The sequence below is a fragment of the Varanus komodoensis genome, unplaced genomic scaffold (assembly GCF_004798865.1).
Source record: "Varanus komodoensis strain SLA01 unplaced genomic scaffold, ASM479886v1 scaffold7_3, whole genome shotgun sequence".
NCBI classification, from domain to species: Eukaryota; Metazoa; Chordata; class Lepidosauria; order Squamata; family Varanidae; genus Varanus; species Varanus komodoensis.
The window spans coordinates 1851239-1868256 of NW_025336480.1; the positions used below are offsets into that span (position 1 = coordinate 1851239).

The following is a 17018-nucleotide window of genomic DNA, read 5'->3' on the forward strand; positions in this document are numbered from 1 at the left end:
CTATAGGTAATCTTCATGACATTTCACGTTTCCTCAGCTTTTGAAAGACGGCCAAACTGGAGAGGGGCAAGGACAAGGCCGAGCACACTCCTGCTGTTTCTTATTTCTTTTACTAGACGCTTTTGAGGGGGTGGTTATAAGGGAGCTATGAACTGGCAGCAGCCACAATTCTGTTCCCCATAACAGAAACTCAAGGAAGTTGCTTTATATGGGTTTAAACTTTAGAGCCACTGGTCCACATTGCTCAGTAATAGCTAAATCAGGGCAAGGGAGCCTCTGGCCTGCAGGCCTCTCTTTCTTAGCAGGGGGAAGGGCTTATCTACCATCAGGGACTGATCAGAGGTTTTCCCCTCCATGGAAAAGGGGCTGGGGCCAGGTTAGGGTCAGGGGCCACCAGCTACTGGATGATCCATTCCTGTTTCCCTGGAGCCTTGCCTGGCAAGACCTGCCTTCCCTATTTGTGAGTGGGCCGGCGGAGCCTGAGATTTGAGATGCTATTTGAAAGTGCTGCTGAGTGGTTTAGCCCTGCTTCAGAGTAGTTCTGTGTTCAGAAGCTTATTCGTGAGTACATACACTGCGCATGCTTACTTCTGAGTAGATATGTTCTTGACTAGACCTAGGCAAGAATGGCATTTTGGGGGAGTTAGAATGCTCATCCCTGCCTCCATAGGGCCTTTGCCCCAGTGCCCAATGAAATGAGGTCCAGGAAGCTTTGCCAAATGGAATCTGGTCCTTGGGCCAAAAAAAGTTCCTCACCCTGGTCTATAGCAACCTTCCTAGTCTGAGCCGGGGGGGTCAGACTAGATGGCCCGGGAGACCCCTTCTGACTCGCTCTATTTCTATGTTCCTATGTCTATGTTCCTGGTGCCTTCTGGTGTGCTGGATTAGAACTTCCAAAACTTCTAGCTGTCATGGCCAATGTCCTTGCTGAATGGGGAAGATGAGAGTTGTAATTCGAGATGACTAGGGGGCTCCTAGTTGAGGAAGGCTGTTCTGTACTGAGTAGCAGTGGCTCCTCAGGGTTCAGGAAGATGTAGAAGATCATCAGGAAGATCATCTGCCTTATGATGAGGAGCCTGAGGTCTCCTGCATGCAAAACTTGTGCTCTGCCATTGAGCTGTAGTCCTTCCCTACTTGGGCCTGGAACCCCCTTGAAGTGAAGACAGAAGGCAAAGAAGAAAGGAGACCTACTGGGGTCCTGCCCCTGTTCATTTTTTCTATATCCTGCATGATGCAATGGCATTTTCCTCTTTCTCCAGACAATGCAAGGGCGGCCCTTGTCCCCACTGCCAAAAAACCAAACGAGTTTTCTTGGATCTGACAGATACCTCATTCTGCATTTCCCATTATCAAGAAAGCCTGGGTTATTTTTATTCCAGACAGTTTCAGGAGTCAATTTATCCATAGTGTAAGACTCATTCAAGAGAGAGAGAAAAGCTGAGTGGTTCAAAAAACCATCCAAGCACAGCGCTTCAGCAGTCTCTTATGCTGCTGCATTATCTGACTTTTTTCTCTCACACTTTCATAGTTTTAAAGAGCGGAAATTTGGAAATCAATGATGATCATGCAAATGGAGTGAATTAATCACTCAGACACTTATAGCTGAAAGCAACAAATGGCTCTCCCCCCTCCTTCTTCATAAATACTCCAGAGCCTGCAGCAAGAACCTTTTCCTGCTAATTTTCGCATCCCCTAGAACTCCAGGAAGATTTATGAAAACATGCTACCTGAGCCACAGCTGGATCTGGCCATCACCAAGCTGAAATGGGTGGAAAATGAAATAACAGATTTCATTTTTCATTGCACACAGGTGTGTCAGAAAAGCTGGCCAGTTAAGCCCACCCTGCCATTCTCAGAGGAGCATAAAAAGAGCACGTGGGCCCAGGCCTGTGAGTAGCTGGACTGAGGCAGCCACTCTTCAGATCAAATATTAAGCTCCAACCCCTCCAAGGGCCAAAATTATACCCAGAGTCCAATGGAGCAATAGCATCCCCTGCTATTTGTGAGCTTCTTCCAGCCCGTTTCTGCTAAGAAAGAGCAGCTATGCTGCTCATGAAGGGCACAGGAGGGAGCCCCTCGCCCCTTCACCTGGTCTTCTGTGGTCTTTTCTGGCCTGTAGGAGTTCCAAGGTTGGGGCAAATGGACTTAGTCAAATGTAAGGTTAAGTATGGGGTTAGGGAGGAACCTTCATACACATGGCCTTGAGCAAAGGTATAAAAACATGATAGAGACAGAGCTTCTGTTCAGCTTTCTAGGAATTGTGACTGCCCTGTAGCAAGGAATTTTATTCTGGTTGTTCCTCCAAGGAACTCAGCTTTCTCTCTCCCGCCCTCACAACAATCCTGAGAGAAAGCAAGAGAGAGTCTGCTTCAAGGTCACCAGGGATTTGAACACAGGTCTCCCTGGTCCTAAATCTGTCCTTTGCCCAGAGAGGCTTTGGATACTTAGTCACAGAGATGCAGCTTACAGCTTGCACTGTTGGAATGCTGGTCAGTCTAGGAGAGGTTCTGCAGCCAGCGAAGACTTCTGTATGCTGCCTTGTGTATTCCTTATGCAGATAACATTTAGCATTTGTATTCAGATACAGGATGCGGGAGTCATTATGTGCCTAGAATAACCTTCCCCAATATGCTGTCCCCCAGATAAATTCAACTCCAGTTCCCATCAGCCCCAAAAAGCATGGCCAAAGATCAGTAACGTTAGGAGCTGTAGTCCATCTGGAGGGTGCCAGCTTGGATCATGCTGATCTAGAACTACACTGGTTCACGGTAAGGCTGCAATCCTATTCACACTTACTTGGGTGTCAGTCCCACTAATATCAGTGGGGATTTCTTCTGGGTAGTCACACAGAGACTTCTACTGAGAGAGCCAGTGTGGTGTAGTGGTTAAGGGCATGGATCTGGGACTCAGGCGACCTGAGTTCTAGTTCCCGCTTGGCCATGGAGCCAACTGGGTGACTTTGGGTCAATCACAGACTCTCAGTCCAACCTACCTCACAGGGTTGTTGTGGGGATAAGGTTGAGAGCAGGAGAGGGAAAATGATGTAAATGGGTTTGCAAGAAAAAAGTGAGATATATATTTATTAGATTTATTTATATGTGTCTGTCCAACAGCAGTCAGCCAGAGACTTCTGAGCAGCTTATACCAGCATATCTGGAGGTGTCTGTACTCCTTGAATATGGACCTCAGGGCTTACCATAAGAAGCTTTTAATCAGCTGTACTGACTTTTTGCCTGAGGGAGAATGGAGATCTGAGCCCTACATGAACAGTACTTCCTTTCCTGCTTTTCTGGTATGCAGTCTCTAGGTGGCATTATGGTACAGCAGAATAGTGCAAATTTGTGAGTAAAAAATGCATCCTCTTTCACTTTTACCAATAATGCCACAATTTCCCTGCTCTAAAATTGCCAAAAGTTCTCTTTAAACAGAACCAAAACTAGAGGGTTATGATTTCATCTAAAGAACCTGTAAACATCCTGAGCAAGGAATAATAAGTGCACAACAAGAGGTACTTTGCTACTGAATATGGAGGCTCCATTTAACTCTAACAGATAGGAGCCACTGATGGTTTTCCTCTCTATAAATCCGTCCAAACCAGAAGCCGGCAACTTGCCGCTCTCCTGATGCTTTTGAGAGCAGCTCTCAGAAGCCCTGACTGCTAGGCACGCTGGCTCAGGCTCACTGGAGCTGTGCTCTGAAACATCTGGAAGCACCAGGCTGCAATGCCCTCCTCTGAAACCTTTAAAATGGTGCTAAGTTAGTGGCCATTGCTAACTTTTCCATCAAGAGATGTCTGTCACTGGGAGCATCCAGGCACTCAATTAAAAAGAGATGTCAGTGGACACGTTTTATGGTGTATACAAAAGCAGTCCTTTTACTCCAGGAATAAATTGGCCAAATTTTATGAAATAAATAAGAATCAGGGAAAGCAAGCACCAAGCGTATTTCATATACTGCTAGGCTGGTTACAGAAGTTGGCTTTCCTTTGGGGACACCCTATTCAGAGATCACTTTTGGCCAGCAGCCGTCTATTCTGTTTGTGGTCTCTCTCAACTACCTGGCAAAGCACCTTGTGGGATTTCTCACTGGTCTCGGTCTGGCCCGCAAGTGGAGTGAGCTCCTGAAGCCTCATCCTCACCCTTGATGGAGGTTTCTCATGAAGGAGATGGAACTGCGGAACAGGGGAACCACAACCGCCTTGTTTATTTTCCCCTGATTAAAATTACAGTCCTTGTGAGCGCCTGATGCTGCCTACTTATGAAGAGAGACTGCTTATTAGAATTCAAAGTGGGAGGGGAGTGTCATTTCTTTAAGACTCATTAATCATCCACGGATGGCTGCACATCTTAAAGTCATCTGGGACACCCAGAGGCTGAAGCAGGGGGAGGCTGATGATGGCTGAAGATGGTTGAAGGCTCGCTTATGCCACACTTTGTCAAAAAGGATGACAGGAGCCTACTGCTTGGAGGGTGACAGGGTCCCAGGCCTTTCCAGTGGGCATCCCAGGCATCCAGCCTGATTTGCGCTCATTGTGGCTAGCTGGCTCAGTGTCTCAGAGAGACCACTGGCAGCGCCCAGCAGAAGCAAGGAAAACCCCGAGAGGCTGAACTTGCGTGCCAAGATATGACTGGAAGGATGTGCGAAGGGACTGCTCTGGCTTTCTCGGCCAGAGAGGGTGTACTGTGCCCACAGGATCTAGCAATTGCCCGTCGGCTTTGCAGCCTTCGTTACGCAACACGTCAAGCTCAGCCCTCCTCTTTGCACCAAGCTCCAGGGTCACAAACAGAATCTTCCCAGAGCCCAGCTGACCTATTTCCAGCCAATCTGATCATGGCCAGACTTCTGGAATTCCACCGATCACAAATGTAACGAAACTCAAAAAAGACAGCTAGCCACTGTGCCTCTCCAGCCTGAGCAGCATGATGTGCAGAGGGGAGACACAAGTCTGCAGATGTGTCTCAAAGGAGTCACAGCTGGCTGAGGAGCATAAGTTTGTGATGTGCTTTCAGATATGGAGTTTTTGCCCACCCTTGTCCTCAGTATTTGCTATGGAGACACAAGCATTTGCCTTTCCCATTCTGTGGTATAGTGGTAAAGCTTCAGACGAGGATGATCATCATGGTAGTCCCTGAAGCCAGGCCTCTGAGCTATGCCTCCTCAAATGCAGACAGTCGGGTTAATTCAACAACTAGTTCTAGCAGTAGTAGGGATTTGGTAAAGCGAATGAGTCTGAATCGCCCGTCTCAGACCAAGTCACACCCAAATACCTGCCACTCTCCCCAGGAATTGTGAGGATTACAGCTAAGCTCAGAGGGAACAGGGAAGCCTGAGGTGGTGGGAAAAGATGTCATCACTCCCGTTAATCAGAAAGTTCAGGCACTTTGACCTGGTGCATCCTGACTCCGCTATACCACTGTCTCCATCGCAAGGGAAGTAGTTATAACCAGTGCTGGAATGGTGATTAGAGGCCCTGAACCTCAGAGTTCTTTGCATGTTTTCTGAACTGCTTTTTGCACGTCCTGAAGCTTCTGATTAGGTCATCTCTGCCACTGGGCTGCAGCAACATTCAGGAGACGGTATCGCTAATGCAGCTCAGTTGGCCATGCACTTATCATTTATTTATTTTAAAGGCGTCTGAGCCACCTTTTCGGAGAAACGTGCTTAATATCAAAACCCTCTCCAGCATACAGAACCGCCTGCCTCGTGCCAGGCAGCATGATTCGAAAACACATTTCCAGAGCAGCTCTGCACGTCTTGGCTTGATTGCCTGGGGCAGACAGATGGAAAATGGAGGGGCAACAAAGTCACAGCCTGTGTTAAACCCTAAGCACCTGTCCTTTCAGGGCTGCTTCACATGCTATGGGTCTTAAGAGCCTTTCAGTGAGGCTTTTCAATAGTCAGATGGTTGGACGCTTGGTGGATTCATGTCAGTTTCACTCTAGAGACAGGCCTTTATTTCAGTCTGGAAGCAGATGGCCACTGCAGGTCTGGAGACAGAAAAAAGGATGCAAAACTGACAAGCACCTAAGCGTACAAAAGCGGCACTGTCTGGGCTGGTGCGCCTCTCTCTCTTGCAGCCTGAGCCAAGTATCCAACCTTCCTTCTTGTCATCTGTCCTGCTCCTTAATCCTGAGTGGATTGGGACAAGTTGCAATTGCCTCTGCACATGAAGTGCTTGATCTGCCTCATCTTGGAAGCTAAGCAGGATCGGGGTGGGTGGCAATCTGGATGGGTGACTTGAGTCTTGCCTTGAGCAGGAAGTGGGACCTGATGGCCCGCTAGGCCTCTTTCAACTGCATGATTCTATGTTCAGAGACACTTTTCTTCAATACTGCCTCATATATTCCAGGAATCAGGCACGGTTCTCAAAAAACAGATACTCCAGCTAAATCTGAGCCCTAGCTGAATTTTAATCCCTATTCAGACTCAGTGCCTGCATGCATAAAGAATGGGAAAATTAATTCCTCACTAGCTGTTGTTGTTTTGTTGTTGTTTTTAAAGAAAAGAAAAGAGAGCTCAAGTTGTCTAGGAATGACAAAGCAACTTTCCCTGATTCTTCTTAAAGGAACACCCCGCTCCATTTTAATCCACTTGATGCTGCCATTCACACAAAAGCTTCTGCCCTGCCATTCTCTGAGGCCCAGCAGCTTGGAATGCCCCCACTGTTCCTTCTACAAGCTCCTGCGGGCCGGCTCCTGGAACGCTCACTTGCTCGCTCGCTTGCCGTGGGCTCTCAAGTTTCCCTTTACAGTCCCAGCCTGCTAGTGCCGCGGCTCCCGTCCGTGCGCGCACACTGCTGCATCGCTGGCAGCTTTTGTTGCCACAGCAACAGAGAGAGAGGCAGGGTGGAAACTGGCTATAGAGCATTCTCCCAGGTGGATGGATGGAGAAATGTATCTGAATAATGTGCTGGCATCACCTGGAAGGCAGGTACAGTTATTGATGGTTATTGCAGTCAGAGAGGCCACTGAAATGCCTAGGACTGGGAGGGGAAATATGGACTAGAAAAGCCCCTTTCCCAGTGCATTTGGAGGTTGTTAAGGAAGCAGAGACCAAGAACCCGGTGGAGATGGAGCTTCAGTGGCAATATAGGTTAAAAGGTCAGGCACGTCACTGTAGGCAAAGGCAGCTGCGTGTTTTCTTTTTTCTTTTTCTTTCTCCATGTACTTCCAGAGAGTACCGTCAAGGTGACCACTCTTTGAATGCTGTGTATAGTTTTGGTCACTGCTTCTCAAAAAGGAAAAATGCAGAGCTGCAAAATATGCAGAAAATGCAACTAATTTGGATGGGTGTGGGAGGAACTGGAGCAAATCCTGTGAGGATGAATTCCAATGATCAGGGTTTCTTACTTTAGGAACAAAGGTGAATAAAAGGGGACATACTAAGAATTATAAAATTATGCCAGGTGTGGAGAAAGTGGACAGAGGTATATTTGTCTCCCTTTTTCATATTACTAGAACCCATGAGGTCATCCAATGAAGCTCAGAGTTAGGAGCCACAGGATGAATGAAGAGGAAGTGCTACTTCACACAACTAAACAATGGAATTTCTCCATAAGGTGTGGTAATGGCCAATAAGTTGGAGAAATTCAAACTGATAAGGTCATCATGGCTACTCTGCCACCAGGATCAGAAGCACTGTGCCATGGATATCAGTGGCTGGAGGCAAGAGTGGGAAGATCCATTGCTCTCATATCCTGTTTGTGCACTTCCTGGAAGCATCTGGTTGATGAGTTTGGGAAACAGAATAATGGACCAGAAGGGGCTACTTTATTCTGTTCTTGAGGAAATCTGTAATCGCAGTCCACATGCTGTGTGTTGTACAAATCTGCAACATTGTTTATTTGCATGCTTCATTTTAATTGAACAAACCAATTTTCCAGCAAGAGCTCATTTTTGGACAGTCTCTGTTGAAGACTGAGGGCTTCAGTTCCATATCAGAATAACAGATAAGGAAACTGTATTGAGTGGAAACTGTCCACTACTGCTGGATTAGCAGACATCCCACAATATTCAGCAGTTGCTGTGGTCCTCATATATTTTCAGGTGCTTCCCTCTGCCCTCATGAGGGCCGGAAGCATACTTTCAAAAACAATGGTGCTTGTATATGCAGGATTCCACTGCAACTACCAGATAATAAATCAGAATGCACATTCCATTCCATGTTCTGTAATGCAGCCACAACCATGCCAAATTTTAGCACTCCACGCTCCAGCTATATATAGCCCGCTATATTTAGCTTCCTCTAGGCTCGCCTATATATTTGTAACATACAGCTGCTTTTTGTCCTCTTCTCGCTCGGATTCTGAAATATTATTATTAGACTGTATTTATATCCTGCTTTTTCCCCTCTTGTGAGGAATTCAGGGCAGCTGACATAGTTCTCCTCCTCTCCATTTTTATCCTCACAACAACCTGGGGAGGAAGCGTAGGCTGAGAGTCCATGACTTGCCTGGAGTTAATCAGTGAGGTTCATGGCAGTGAGAGAACCAGAGTCCGGATCTCAAGCCCCATCCCGCACTCTTGCTACCATGCCACATGCAACGCTTTCCCTGGAACGATTCCTTTACAGCAATGCTAATGGTAACCATCTCTGTTCCAGTTTTGTAGTGCTGGGAGAGCCTAGGAAATGCCAGAGGGGAAAAGATCCTCACCTGTGGTCTTGAATAACCCCTTTTGTTTGATCATCCCATAACTACCCAAGTATCCTTTGTAAGCAGATGTGCCAAAATTTCTATCTGGCTCACATGACCTCAGTTCTTTTCCTTATCCCTTTGTGAGCATGATTGCCTAATTAACCTTGTGGCGTGCAGGTTGCTATGATGTCTGAACCTGGCATGGTGTACAGTGGGGGGGGGGCGCCTTCCAAACCACCCCAGAAACAACAAACCACGTGTCTATTGGGCAGTTTAGCCAGGTTCAGAGGTCATGGTGGCCTGCTGTGCCACCTGGTTAAATAGGCAAATTGCATGGCATGCAACCAGCTCACATGGGGTGGGGAAAAGGCTTCTTCTCCATGGCTTCTTCTCCCCCAATTGTGTGAGCCCTTGTATTGGTTTAGTCAGGGAGAGGCAACGGTGGTCTGGGTAGCTCTTCTGAATACAAAGCAGCAGCTGGATGCTTTCTTGACATCATGATGCCAGTTCCACTGGTGCTGCACAATGGCAGCATGGACTCACCTCCAGAACCCTTCCACTGATGTACCGGTTGCAGGTCTCACATTTAATGCCGAACTGGGCGTGGTAGTCGGATTCGCAGTACGGGATGCCATCCCTGTGGGGAAAGATGCAGGCTATGAGCCTCAGAAGAAGCAATGGGGCAGAAAAGATTCCCCCTCCCCCCCTGCCCACCGCACAGCCCCATCCAGCACAAAGGTGAGGTCTGCTTGCAAGGTGGGATGCTGAAAGGGCACCTGCACTGAAGTGAGGGGCACCGGGGGGGGGGGGGGACTGACTTTGGGGTTCATATTCTGGTATTCATGAAGGCTGTATTTACACAGGGGGGCAGTGGTGGGGCAGCTTCTCCCCCCCCCCATCATTTCCTTTCCTTCTTCCCCGCTTGGGCTCCTCATATCTTGCCACCCCCACAAAAGTGGCTTCTCTTCATTATCACTCTGCACAGTGCAGAAGGCAGAGATTTCAGCTTCGTGTCCCCAGACACAGGCCAGCATCAAGCACCTGCTGAGCACCCACAACCCTGCAGGAGCCCACTGGCCAAAGACCCCTGGAGGTTCTCTTTCTCACCACTGCGTGACGGCTGCTGCCCTGGTCGCCTTGCTCTCTGGCTCTCTGCCTGTCAAGTGAGCACAGGGAAGCCACGAAGAGAAAGCGCTGGTGCAATAGCAGCTGGTGGCAATGAAGAAGAAAAGGCAGGCCCACTGAGGGAGGGGCCTTGTAAGGCCTCAAACATTGCCCGGGCTGGACCAAGGGGTGCCCTGAAGGGCCTGAGGATGCCCCAAGGCAGGGAGGGCACCCTCAGTCAGTGGGGCAGCAGCCTGATATCACTCCCGTGTTGCTCTTGGAGAGCACCCAGGGAGTTGGACGGAAACTGCTTTCTTTCAAACAACTGCACCGGCTTGTTCGAAGAAGCTTGTCACTGCTGGGGGTTACTGTGAGTGTTTGTGCTGGAAACAGGAGAACTGGCCTTTGATGGGAAATGCCCTTGTCTAGGGGATACAATGGGGCGCCTGTTGCCGGCCTGTGCAAGCCGGCCAGGGCCCATTTGGAGCAGCACACAGCTGCCTGGGCTCAGTGGTTCTTCGGGAGCCAGGGCCTGAATCAGGGGCAGGGCAATGAGCAGCCTCCTTGAGAAACGCTTCCTGGCTCTCCATCGGCGTAGACCTATTCAGATATGCACAGTGGGCAAATGTGCCTGGTGCGGAGAGGCTAGGCCTGGCGCTGGGGCCACCAAGGCGGGGCAGAGCTGTGACCCTGCAGGGCCCAGGGGAGAGCGGTCTCTGGCACAGCCTGCAGTGAGGTCTGACAGTGCGCTGAGAGGAAGGGACGAATGGGGGTCGTGGTGCTAAAGGACTCGAGGGAAACGGACTAGCCTAGCGTTCAAAGGGCCCATATGCTTCTTGAGTAGCTGGCAAGTCTGAGAAAAGGCACTTCACAGATGACAGTTCCCACACCAGCCTTCCCCAGCTTGGTGCCTTCTAGACGTTTGGGACTCCAGCTCTCGGCCTCCTTGACTATTAGCCATGCTGGCTGGGAACTGCAGTCCAGAACACCTGGAGGGTAGGTGGCAAGAGAAAGTTATTCTGCGGTCATTAATGTTTGTTTCAGGGAGAAAAGCATATCGAAGCATGATGCCTGGATTGCTGTGTGACTCCTTTTTGTCTGTTAGGAGATACAGGGGGTGAAGCTCACCCCGTCCTCCTGCAGACATTGCGACCTTATGCTTCCCGAGCCCAAGCCTTCATTTCTGCATGAGCTGACCCGGAGGGCCATCTACCCCAACACTTAGGGATTGCTGCAGGGCTGAAAGTAATCAATGAATACTTGATCGGTACGATCAAATAATTAAATCATTAATTGCACAGTGAAACAGTAATGTGTCTTTTCAATCAGTTTTTTAAAGAACCGGATGGGAGATTTTTCAGCAGCCGACAGCAGTTTACCAACAGTTATCTTTAGCACATTAAAGATAGTTTAACCCCCAATAAAAGTATGTCTTCTTCTTACTGAGCTGAGAGAAATGTTGCTCTCATTAAATAGCCTTAAATTTTATCTGGCACTGGGTTTTTGTAACAGCACTTTATAGAACTCGTATCTGCCAACATTTCAGAGGAATAGGCAGTGCTGACCACACCATCCCCGTGTCCTGCTGACTGACACCTGCATGGACGTGACCAGCCGGCTTCCTCCAAGAGGGCTCCTCTCTGGCACTGATGTTACCGGATCACACAACAAACGGTGTATCTACAGGGCCCATAATTCAGGCACAGGCTGGGTTCACATGACCTGCCAGGCCTGCATAGCAGGCACCCTGCCAGGACTTTGCCCAAGTGAGGTTTCCATTTTGGACCATGGAAATGTGCACTGCACACATCCAACGAGATTTTAAGAAATACAAACATTTCGACAGACATTTGAGACATTTGTTTTAAAAAGAAAGGTGGAGAATCAGTGACAGCCCCTCTGATGTGCCACTTGAGTGACCTCCTAAAAGAAGAAAAAAAAGGAAGAATGGGATATGGGGGAAGCTGCAGCAAGCAAAAACGTCCTCCCATTTGTGATGGGGAGCATTGAGAAGGTGGTTTCAGCCATCAAGACTTCTGGGATCTCAGTTGGAGGAGCTGGAGATGGAGCAGGGAGCAGCCCACAGAGAGTCTGATTATTTGTCAGACACCCCCTGGACGTATGCAACAACCAACCCACTGCGGTTTATTGCCAGGGTGAGTCACTGTGACATGTGAACCCAGCCACACTGTTACAGCAAATGAGGATTCCAAGCAGCACTACCCAGCACGGCTTCCCACAAGAGCAGGGAATGTGTGGCCAACCAGATCTTGCTTAACTACAACTCCCATCATTTCTCATCACTAGCTATGATGGCCAGGGCTAATGGGGATCGAAGCCTTCAACATCCGGGGGACCATCCATTTACCACCCCCAGTGTGTAAGAGTTCATTGAAGGAAAGGCATTGTAAATCAGGGTAAAACCTGAATAATGTTTAAGATTCTTTAAGTTACGTACTTAGTTAAGGATTTGAAAGTGGCAGTGCTATCAGAAATCCTATAGATAAGGATTTCCCATCTCTGTAGGGGCTGGACTACTTAACTTTTGAGACCCCTTCCAGCTTGATGAGTCTCTGTTGTGAGGTGCCCAAACACCTGCAGCTTTGACATCATTTGTACATATTGGCCTGAGGAGAGGAAGCTGAGAACAGCTTTACTTCTTACTAAGCAGGCAGAGGAGAATATTGGTTGTACAAGTCCAATCACCAGATAATTACTTTTGAAAACAAAACTGGAAGGAGGCTGAAAGATCCTTTAGGAGGCAAAATCCCTCAAGGGATTTCAGCTTTGATCTGTATCATCTCACACACTTTCCCACAAACAGACAGGGTGAAAAGAATGCAAATAATGCCTGCTTCCTCTGTGATGCATGAAGGAGGCCCTCTGGCTGCTCCTTTGCATCTAAACCCATGCATTCAGAGGCATGGGCAGCCCACAGACTTCTTCGCTGCTGCAAGAAATGCACAACTCCAATTGCATAAGAGGTGCAAAAGAGGAGGGATGAGTTACTGGTATTCCCTTTTCTCTGTCTGCTTGTTGGCAATGTGGGGAGTCTGTTGGGAATCTCAGGTGGTGCCTGGAATCCTTCAAGGGTACCATTCCAATGCTCAGCTTCGAACCACTCTCCACCCATCTAGTGGCAGGATTTGTGCTGGGCAGGAAAACGTACTTGCTAATATATTCTCCAGTCAGGATGATTCCACAGGTTTGGCACTTGAAGCAGCTGACATGCCACTGTTTCTCTAGGGCCAGGAGTGACTGACCTTGCTTAATCTCCTCCTTGCAACCTGCACATTCTAGGAAACAAGGAAAACAGAGAATTAGCAGCAGCAGCATCCCGAATGGTTTCAGAGTCTGACAGTGAAGGACAGCTCTGCCCACAAATGACAAATGGGCATGGGATTACTCAGGATCAGATCTTATCTGAGGAAAGTCACCTGCTGAGGTTAGCAACAGAAGAGGAAGTGAGAAATTGTTTTTATTGATTTGAAAGATAGTCACCAAGACAGAAAAAAAGGGAAAAAAAACTTCCTTTACCATTACAACAATGTATATTTCAAGATGAAAGGTATAATATTCCATTTAGCCCTACACTAAACTGAAAGCTGAGAATGGAATGTGATTTCCTGTTACGGCTCACATTTGCTGGTCTGTCTTGGCTTTGCATGTTTTCATCTTATCAAGTGATGTCGAAAGTATGAATACATCTCTGTATTTGCCATTTCCTCTGCTTGGTGAATTGCGTATTGTTATTTTAACTCATCAACGTTATTATTACATTGCATTTAACTGTTTAATAACTGCATTATTATGACACTGCAGTAACACAGGAGTTGAGGAATATGGATCCCTCCAGACTGATGTATTATTATTTGTTTGTGAAACTGGTATCCTGCCTTTTCCTCCAAGGAGTCCAGAACTATGTACAAGGCCCTTCTCTCCATTTTATGCTTGCAAGAACCCTGTGAGGTAGGCTAGGCTGAGAGTGAGTGATGGGCCCAAAGTCACCTCATGAGCTTCATGGCCAAGAGTCTGGTCCTCTCCAGTCCTAATCCAACATCCTAACCACAGTGGCTTTCCACACTGTCATTGGGCTACAAATCCCATCAGACCACGCTGGCATCGCCAATAGTGAGAGATGATGGGAAGTGAAGTCTAGCAACACCCGGCGCATAGAATCATAGAAACAGAGTGCGTCAGAAGGGGTCTCTTGGGCCATCTAGTCAGACCCCTGGCTCCAGCCGGCTCCACTCATGACATGCCGACCATGCGCATGTCCACATGGCACTTCCCTTTCTCCATCCCTGCCACAGTACATGAACATTGAAAAAACTAACCAATACTCTGGGAAATCCTGGAATAGATACAAAGGAAAATGAAGTGGGACAAATCGGTGGAGCTCCTACATGCTTTCAGTTACTGAGGTTCTCACCGGCCATGTCCCGCTGAGCTGTTTTAATCAAGAATGAGGGCCACACAGTGGCTTATATTCTGTGGACAGCCTGCGTCTTTTCTCTGTCTCCTACTGGCAAAAGCAGAATGGAAGGATGTGTTTGGAGGCAGGCTAGAGTAGGAAGAGCTGTTCCCTAACCTCTGTCCACCTTGGCCACATCCGGCTGTGGAGGTATTTACCAGCATCCCTTATTTCCCATTTCCCTTGCTGCCTGTGGAGATCAGTGACAGGAAGCACATGGCCCCTGAAAGCGATGACCTTGACTCTGCTCTGATTGCCTCTTTCCTTCTGTCCCTTCGGTAATAAGAATCCCCTAGATTCCAAGAAGCCATTTGGAGAAAAGGGCTGCCTGCGTACAGGACCCACGGATTGCTTTGGAAGGTTAATTCAGTCCAGCTGGCAACCCTAAGAAACACAGTGAAGCAAAACAATGCTCGTAGTGGGGCAGCCCTGGTGCACTCTGCATTTTATCCTGGCATGCACAGCAGAAGCCCTGGTGGGGTCATCTGAAAACACACGGAGCAGATTTGCTGGCTTGTTCTGTTTTCTCCCTTGTCATTCATCTTTCAATGCTAACCTGGGTTTGCTGCTCATCCTTTCAGTACATCCTCTACTTTGGGGGCTTCGGGGGCTTCTAGCAAACACATACACACACACAGACAAAGATATACTGGGACTTTCTGGAGCTTTGTACACTGACAAGATATTCTCCCTGCCTCCCCTTCTGCATCCCTGCTAGATTCTGTTTTAGCAGCAATGGCAGAGGTGTATTCAAAGCAGTGGCTAATAAGGGTGCAGACAGAGCAAGGCTGTCCTTTGCCCATTCACATCCTGAATGCCGTGTGCAGCTGGTTATGAATAATCCATGGTGCCCTCGAGTAACCTGAGCTGTGCATCCAAGGAGAGGAATCTATCTAGGAGCACATTTCAGGGGAGGCGGTGGCGTTCCGGTGACCTGTCAGTCGTACAGTGCATGGAGAGGGAAGCAGTGGGAGGGGGAGGGCATTGTGGTATTTACATTGTTTTGTCTCAAGGCTCTTGAAGCAGATTCCTGGAAACTGAGCGGGCAAGGGGGGGATGAGCATCTTGGTGCTGATTCAGCAGACCCAGGGCTACCAGCTGTTTCTGTGTCTCCTGCAGCAGAAACAGCTGGCTAGCGATTCTGATTCTTGGAGATCTGCTTCATGAGCAACTGAATGGTAGAGATCTGACAAGAAACCAATCCCACAGTGCTGAATGAGAGAATGCACCTCCAGGGCGTAATTGTGTGCATGTTAAGAGAGGAAGCAAAGTCCCACCACTCCTAGCATAGTTAGCCAGGGGATGCTGAGAGCTGTAGGACTCTTTTTCTGCCCAGACATGCACAGGATCATGCCCTAACCGAGCATGAAAGCCAGTGTGCTGTGGTGGTTTGAGTGCTGAACTGGGGCTCAGGAGGTCCCAGTTCTGGTTGCCACTCAGCCATGAAGCTCATGGGGTGACTTGGGGCTAGTCACTGCCGCTTGGGGTTGCTATTGGGAGCTCAGGAGAGCCCTGTAAGCTGCTTTGGTTCCTTGCAAAGGGAAGAAAGGTGAGATCTCAATGTAACGCAACAACCACAATGGGATTTGCTCATGTGCTGCGTGTAGCGTTACGTGGCACCTTGGCTATCTCAGGAATGAACGCAAGGGCAGCTGAAGACTTTTTGATGCCTGGGATAGAAAATCCAAATGATGCCCCTTTTGTGTTAATTATCATGGGATGCAAACTACCGAAAAACCCCTCCCATACAGGCCTTGCTGGAAATGAACTAGCATGGCCTTGTGCAATGGCCATTTATTTTGAAGAACCTTGGAACCTTGGAACTTTCCTGCAGATTATACTCCATCTCTTCACATCTCACAGTTTCTACATTTGACACTGTAAGTAGAACACAAAATATGTCTATTCAAGAGGACATCTCATCTTCCTTCACTGGTAGAGACCCTGAAAATTTGTACATGAGATTTGCCATCCTCATCACTCCCCAAAATGCCAGGGACAAGCACTTAGTTTAAAAATGTAGATGGAATGTCACCTAAATTCTATCACAGTCCATTATTTCATATGATCACCTACCAATGAAGGTTAGGCACCATAATGCCTGGATGCTGGACTGGACTATAATGCCTGGATGCTGGTCACATAGGGTGACTCTAAAAGCTGATGAAGAGAGGATGTACTCTCATCGGGTGCACATTTCTGCTACCTCCTGGTTACTTCAGTGGGTGTAGATTCATCTAATCCCAAGCCAAAGGGGCCAAAGAATCTCCCACGGGAAATACACAATTAGGCCACAAGTACAACAACATCTTCTTGTCCATGTCACCCAGGAACTGGTGGAGATACACATGCAGCCACTGGGACTTAACATCCACTGATAGCTTTCTTCTCCATGAATTTATCCAGTCCCCTTCTAAGGCCATCCAAATTGCTGTCAATCACCACCTCTTGCAGTAGCGACTTCTGTTCTGTTGTTTATTTGCTGGGTGAAAAAATCTCTCCCATCTTCTGCCAGTTTCAGTGGATGACCCCAGCGTCTAGTATTTTGAAAGAAATCTTTCTTCTTATCCATTTTCTTTACACCATGTGTAATAAAATGTATCCGATTCTTTCTTTCCCTTACATTTTTTCTACACTGAAAAGAATGCATGGGGGATGCAATGCACATGACACATCATTCCAAACCACAACAGACAACCAGCAATGGTAGATCCAGTTGAGGAAAATTAAAAAGAAAAAAATAGAATTAGGATTTAAAATGTTTTACTGTTTTGGCAGAAAATGCCAAATGCAAGTCACAGATAC

At 47.9% G+C, this 17018-nt stretch overlaps 1 protein-coding gene across 15 annotated transcripts in view; it reads right to left on the reverse strand.

Annotated features, from left to right (window-relative positions):
- Positions 1 to 17018, reverse strand: part of ABLIM3 (actin binding LIM protein family member 3) — a 179384-nt gene that overhangs the window by 45647 nt on the left and 116719 nt on the right. For all 15 annotated transcript variants that reach the window (XM_044454584.1, XM_044454593.1, XM_044454590.1 and 12 more), the window contains 2 exons: positions 12909 to 13035; positions 9179 to 9272 (listed from right to left, as the gene is read on the reverse strand). In XM_044454584.1, coding sequence (XP_044310519.1) covers positions 9179 to 9272; positions 12909 to 13035 — 221 coding nt within the window. Of the gene's footprint in view, positions 1 to 9178; positions 9273 to 12908; positions 13036 to 17018 lie in introns of those variants that run through there.